At 35.1% G+C, this 7409-nt stretch overlaps 1 protein-coding gene across 1 annotated transcript in view; it reads left to right on the forward strand.

The window, feature by feature from the left end:
- The window catches only part of CNTLN (centlein), a 207473-nt gene that overhangs the window by 74236 nt on the left and 125828 nt on the right, over positions 1-7409 (forward strand). Inside the window, 1 exon segment of the mRNA XM_035558564.2 lies at positions 5470-5658. Within this exon segment, the coding sequence (XP_035414457.1) occupies positions 5470-5658 (189 nt within the window).

A 7409-nucleotide genomic window follows, 5' to 3' on the forward strand; every position in this document is an offset into this window, starting at 1 on the left:
TCACATATACCTGCTTATTTTTATGCATATTTTTTTAGCATTGAATCCAAAAAATAAAAATGTTTATAAATGGAAGTAATAACACAGGTTCTTCCTCAAGTTGGAATGAAATACATGTGTTCTCTCACACTGGGTAAGAACTGAAAGAAACTAGCTATCCAGTCAAGCCTACCAAAGTCCGCATCATTAATAAGTGAATTGGTGTTTTTGTAGTCCACTTTGTTGATGAAAGCTCTGAGAAAGTCATATCTTTATTGAAGATTAACTTGCACTTTAGTTCATGCTGCGACAATATTTTCTATTGTTGGGAGATGTGTTAATTATGTTATTCTGTTTATATCTTCTATATCAAATTCCACTACAGTTGTTCTCACACTAGCAAGCAGATTTTGGGTGCGCCGGTAGGTTAAAAGTAAAGACGTGTGTAGACTGTGGCTGTCTCAGGGTGATGTTAAACTCTGCACTCACAGGTGATGGTTTTCATGTTTGAAAAATCCTGTGCTGAGATTCTTAGTGTGCTGTAGTTCCTCTGGTTATTTCTGTAGACTGTTGCTTGTAGAATGCTTTTTTAAAAAAAATAAATAAGTAAATAGTCTATGATTCTGTCACCAATGTTTTCAAACCATTATTTTAATATTTCTGACAATGATACAGTGTTTTTTTACATTATGTAAAACATAGATTGAAGACATTTTGTGAACTGGTGAGACAGTGCAAGAAGAGATGTATGTCAAAAAAGGAAGAAAAAATCTTAAGGTTAAACTTAAGTATTTTTGTTAGTAATGCCTACTATGATCTGATTTAGAACGAACAGATTTAAATGTTTCTGAATTTTATGTGTAATCAGATTGGTAATGGTTGTGTAGGCACAATGGGGGATTTTAAACTACCATTTGCAGTAAGAATTATTAACATTTTTCTTCATTAACCAAGGCTGGTATTCTTTACAAGCCCGCCGAACGTCCTCTGCCAGCACAGTCTATGCAAAGAAGATAGCTTACATCTCTACGCGTGGCAACACATGGCATGGCATACATACCCCGTTGGTCAGCTTAGGTCAGCTGCCCCGGCTGCGTCCCCTTCCCACCTCTTGCCCACCCCAGCCTGCTGACTTTTAGAGGATATTGTAGGGCCACCCTTGGTGCTGCGCCCGCACAGCTCAGCAGTAACCCAAACGCTGGTGTGGCGTCTGGGCTGCTTGAGCTGCACATGCAGGGCAGGGGCTGCTGGGCGGAAAATGAGCTCCATCTCAGCCGGAGGCAGTACAGTGCAGTGAATGTGCAGTCTGTAGTCTGGAGTGCCTCTTCAGTTTCATCCTAGAGCTTCTCCAGCTGATTTCTGTCCTTGTTCTTCTCAAATTCTCGTAAGCAGCGTGATCTTGTAACATGAATTTCTGTGACAGCGTTATTAGTTCCCCTTATAGCTTTATGGTATCTCAATTTAGACTTTCTTTCCATTTGTTTCTTTACTGTATGTCTAGTGTTACTGTATGTTTGCATTCATTTGCTCTGGTCTCTGCAGTGATACACAGTTTTTTAGGGGTGAGCACTTAGGCAAGCATTTAATGTAGGTTAAATTTTATATATTGTTTTTATGTTTATTTATTGTTTTATATCATTGGTTATGGTTGCATTTTAATGAGTGGCTCTATACTAGTGTTTTAGATCCTCACAGGAGTATGGTTTTGAAGGAGATCTCTCAGCTGTCCCCACTTCCTGTGCTTTTGTTGATACCATAGAAAAGTCCATGAAAGTATTAACTAAATTCCTTTTAGATTAAACAGAACTGCAAAATGTGTTCCAGCTGTTAATTGGCTTCAGTATGCAGGACCAGTCTAAACCTAGTTTAAAATAAATCCCGCACACTTATGTAATGTGAGTGTTGGATATTTGTGTCAACTGTTTCACTTTTTTTTTTTTTTCCAATTGCACTACGATTCTGACTAACATACAGTCTAATAGATAACATAGGCTAAGTACCTAGTTTTATTAGCTTTTATTGGTATTCCTCAGCGTTTCTTGGCCTTAATTTTGCCTTCACACATATTTAACATATGCCAGTGCTTTACCTCATCCCACCATTACCAGACTGTTAAAATTTTTTATCAATTTTTGGGCAGGCTCTAGAGTCCTGCCTTTTGGTTATCCTGGAAGTTCTAGCTTTGGTCTGCCATTTTTAGATGATTGGCTGACACTAAACATACCTATTCTTGTAATGAAGTTTTGTGTTTTAAGTAGCTCTTCAGATATCCATCAAAAACTGTTTTCTGGTAAAATCAGTTAAATCAGTATAGGAAATTTTGGGGAAGCTGAGAAATAGGGGATACTTTTATTTTTATACTTCAGCTAAGTTACTCTTCCTTCCTGTCTGATAAATAAAGCTCTTGTGTCATATAGACTAAATGTATTGCAGTGTACTGGCTTCAGATACTTTTAATCTTTCTTTATTTGCTTTTAAGTACCTTTACGTATAACAGTCTATGTTGCCTGTCAAAGAAAGGACAGCTTTAAGGCATTATGAAAAGATACTCAAAATACAGTTTCTGCAACAGTTTTTGCAGAACAAAGTCTTGTGTTACTGGTGGCTGTTGCCTTTTTTCTGTCTACCAAATTTCACAGTATGCATATGGAGTGTATGTATGTATAAAGAATGATTTAAAATCTTTTTCTTTCTGTCCCGTAAACATAAATATTTTTTTTCTCTCATATTGGCGATTAAACTATTTCCTGGTCAAATCTCACATCTTACTAACATCCATGCAAGATATAACCACTCACTTATGTATAGTCAAGAATTCACACCTCTTTTCTGTGAAGATTTATAGTTCTGAGATAAATAGTTTATAACATTTTTTTGTCTTTCTTTTGTATTTTCTACTCAATATTCTCTCTCTGTAGTCCTCTGGTGTCCATATTACATCTTTTCTCTCTACACCTGATCTTTTGTGTCTTTATTAATGGTAGATCTATTTTACCATGTTGTTCAATTTTGTATGTTCTGGATTGTGCTTACAGCAGTGTGACTAAATGTGGTATTTCTTCTAAGCCAGGTGAAAAATGAGCAGAAAATACCAGCATAATCCCATATAAACTTAAAGTATGTACGCAATCCAGAAAACAGTTTTCATGGCAATAAATGAAAAGATACAGAGCCAAACTGAAATCTGGATGTTGTTCGAGTTATCTCTGGACAGTAGATAAAACTATTTATTTTCATACAGATAATTTTAATTTTGAAATTTCCTGATGTTAAATATTCTTTTTTAATCTCAATCCTAAAAACTAACACATTGATGTTTGGGAAAAAAAAAAACAGTAAAAAGATGAATTCTATGAATTTGTTTCTTGCACACTAGCTTTTAGCTAGTTTTATACTTCAAATATGTGTGTTTTGTAATTGTTGTTTTCAAGCTAGAATGGTTGGAAAAGTTTATGCAAATAGAAAGACATGCTATTTGTCTTGTCCTGACAAATGCTTACTACCAAAAATACCCATTAGCTACATTAGAGGAGGTGGCTGCCAGCTAAAAAATAGGCATCATATTTTTGATGTTCTCCATTCATCTTACTAGGATGCTACCTTTCAGATACTATAATTATGACCACTTAAGTGCTGCTAGTCATAAAACCAGCAAATTGTCACACCGGTATGATCTGGCTAATGAGCTTATATAGTTATAGCTGGAAGTAACTGTGCCTTGATGTTCCATTCATTTGGAAGGACATTATCTAAAAATGCATGTTTTTGGTAAATTAACTGTTTATTTGCTGTGAAATACTTACTGATTTCCATAAACAATTGGCTAATCTTGAACTTGAATTTTCAGAGGTGATGTAAGCTCTCTTAACTATATAAGAAAGATTCAGTAGGCACAGAAATTTCAATGTAAAAGTTTAATTTTTAAGACTCAAGAGTCAAAGTATCAATATATCTGGACATAGAATTAATTTCACCTAGGCAACATAATTTCTAATCTGTTTTGGGAATAGAAAAGCAGTAAGTAGCTTGTCCTATGTGGATTTTGAAATCCTTGGGTGTAGAAAATTATAGGAAGAAAGAAAGGAAGGGGCTTTATTGTTTGCAATATCTCCTGCAAAGTGATAGGTAGACAAGTTCCATAACAAAAAGTTGTGATTCTTTTTCTAAAGGCTTTAAATTCTAAGCAATGTAAGCAGATAAGTAGAGAAAGAAGCATATCATTTAAGTAAATTTAACTAAAGCTGCCAAGACAATAAAGAGTAACTTTATAACATTTTTTTAAATGTCTATCAGATAAACATTATCAAGATTCTGAATTTCTAATTTTCATACTTAATTACTTTCTTTCGGGAGGAATGGCAGTAATGGGCCTTCCAAAGAAAACTGTCAGCTGCAGAAGTACATGCCTTGCACAGATTATTTCATGGTAGAATAAATAGTCAGAGGGAAGGTTGTTTATTTGGAGAAACAAGGGTAGTCAAAGGAATGTTTGGACTGCAGCGTTTGAGTAGTAAACCTATAGAGTCAAGTATTTCCTTCAGAATCTGAACTGTTGTTTGTTGAGCTACAGGTTTATTTTTCAAGCTGACTTGTATTTTTTTAAATAAAAATCTGATTTTGTTTTAAAAGTTCTCAGATCTTTATAATAGAACGGTAAAAGTGGAGAGATGGAATAGCTGTTCCCTTATTCTTGCAGAATAAGTTATTATTCTCAGCTATATGGCACATGCTGCTAGTTATTACTTAGGTGGAGTTCTAGAAATTCTTAGTGGATATGGAATCTCTTATAAAATAACTGCAGAATATATGTTATATTCTGCTTCCAGTGAGAGAACAGTTGAACAGCCAGGGAACCTTCTAATATCATCTTTGGATTTTATAACTAATGTCCAAAAAATTCCCAGGGATAATTATTTAATCAACTATTTTACACTTACACAAATTGCAGGAGGCATTAGTGGATTCACTGTATTGGTACCCAAGCTATATTTAAAATGTTAGTTAAAAGAATCAACTTATTCTATACCAGACATGGATGTTGTTTTGTATTCTCAGTCCTTTAATGCCATTCCCTGTAATGATCCTTTTTTTTTTTTTCCCCAATTCTCAGTAAGTGATTTTTTCCTTTTTTTTTTCTCTCGGTATTTTATAGTATTATATAACCTATTAAAAATTAATTTTTAGGTATTCATGTACGTGCATAAATGCCATAAAAAAGCAGTTGAAACATAACTTTCTGACATAAGTTGTGCATGTCTAGAAAAACTTGTTTCAAACTTAGTTTCAGGGTTTGTCACAATCACTGTTTTCCAACATACAGAGGTTGCTAGGATTCAGGAAGACAAGAAATGTGAAATAATTGTCAAAAGTGATGGTGATCTTTGCAGCCAGGTTGCTTAAATTATACTTCCTCTTGTCCTGTATTTATATGTCTGCCTTCATTGATGCTATTTTTAATTGTTTTTTTTTTTCTCTTTCCCCCTCTCATAGCTTTATAATGACTTGACTTTATGTTTTGAAACTGTTAAAACAAGTGAAATTCAACTGCAGCAAAGCTGTGCCTCTCTTCAGGAGCAGTTAGTTGGAAAAGATCAGAAGATCTGTCAGTTACAGCAGCAACTTCAGCAGGCTCGTGATGCTTTAAATGTACTACACCAGGATTCTTCTCATGAATTACAGGTGAGACCATTTTTAGAATACTACAAGTTGTTTCTTCTTGTTTTAAATTAATCTTCTGGGCAAGGCAGTTTTAGAGGAAATTGGAGAGTTTTTTTGTTTTAATGAAAAACTGTGCAATTGTGCTGCTGCAGTAGTGTGACTTTCTGCTGTTGCTAATGGAGGGTACTTTGCAATTAATTTCTATCTCTCCTTGAAAATAAACTGAGTAACAGTGTCAGTATTCAATCAGACTCTTATTTATGTGCTCTAACAAAGCTAAAAAAAAGACACCAAAAATAAAACCAAAATGATTTTGTTTCTGAAAAAAAAGTGAAGTTTTTGCATTTTCTCTGTGGAAATATAATATATTGGACTTGGTTTGTTCTGTTTTTCCTGAACATGAAACTAAACTTTAGATCATAAATCTAAAGAAAGTATTATGGTGGAAAGACAGACTTGTCTAAAAATTGCTAAGCTTTCAGGTACCATTTGGAACTATTATAATAAATCCTTCACTTTCACTAACAGGCTTCCAAGTTCCCAAACGTGCCAGATCTTATGTGTATACCCCTGACATTTTCCAAAGGCCAATTTATGACTTAAACTGAATTTAAAAAGAAATAATGTCACCAGCAGGACTAGGGAAATGATTGTCCCTTTGTACGCAGCACTGATGAGACCACACCTCGAGTCCTGTGTTCAGTTTTGAGCCCCTCGCTATAAGGATATCGAGTTGCAGGAATTCATTCAGAGAAGAACAAAGCCTGTGAAGGGATTAGAAAGCAAGTGTTATGAGGAGCAACTCAGGAAACTGGGGTTGTTTGGTCTGGAGGAGGCTGATTTGTAACTAAAATAAAAATTTTATTTTAGAAAGATTTGCATGAGAAACACTTAAATACATAAAGAAGGTATTTCAAGGCAGACTCCATCCAGTGTTACCATGCAAAAATTCTGTGACTTACTAGTCTTCTAACATCAGTATTTTAGTGTTTTCAGTTTATTAAGCTTACATCACACAGTCCTTAAAATACTGATTTGGATTGGAATACAAGTGGCAAAAAATCGCATGGAGAGAGAAACTCCCATTTCTTTCAGTTGTTTAGAGTTGTTTGTGTGTTGAGTTGTTTAGCTTTTATCCAGCATACTTTGTATTGCAATATGAATGTTTAAAGTCCACATGAGAGGCTTAGTTTTCTATTTCATGTTACTAATGCAGTATAGCGAGAGGCAGATATCTTGTTCTAAGTGTGGTGCTGTAAATTTTGTTTTATGGATTAGGAACATTTCAATTACCAAAGCTAATTCCTTACAAAATGCTTTTAATGTTACACTTGTTTAGGCTTTCCTGTTAAGATAATTTACCCATTTAGTTTAGTTGCATAACAAGTTTCTCAGTCTTGGACCCCCTATGAGTCAAAGCTTGCCACAACATACCTTTCAGTTTTTAGAAAAATTCAATTAATTATGCATTAATTTCAGGTAATCACAAAAATCTCAAAATATGCAAATACTTGCTTACAAGTAGGCAACGTATGGCCAGCAGGTCAAGAGAGGTGGTTCTTCCCCTCTGTTCTGCATTGATGAGGCCACATCTCGAGTACTGTGTCCAGTTCTGGGCCCCCCAGTGTGTGTCCAGTATGGGCATACTGGACAGAGTGCAATGGCAGGCCACCAAGGCGATCAAGGGTCTGGAGCACCTCTCCTGTGAGGAAAGCTGAGAGAGTTGGTATGTTGGCCTGGCAAAGAGGAAGCTTAGGGGGAATCTTAGCAAT

The sequence above is a fragment of the Cygnus atratus genome, chromosome Z, assembly GCF_013377495.2.
Source record: "Cygnus atratus isolate AKBS03 ecotype Queensland, Australia chromosome Z, CAtr_DNAZoo_HiC_assembly, whole genome shotgun sequence".
Lineage (NCBI taxonomy): Eukaryota > Metazoa > Chordata > Aves > Anseriformes > Anatidae > Cygnus > Cygnus atratus.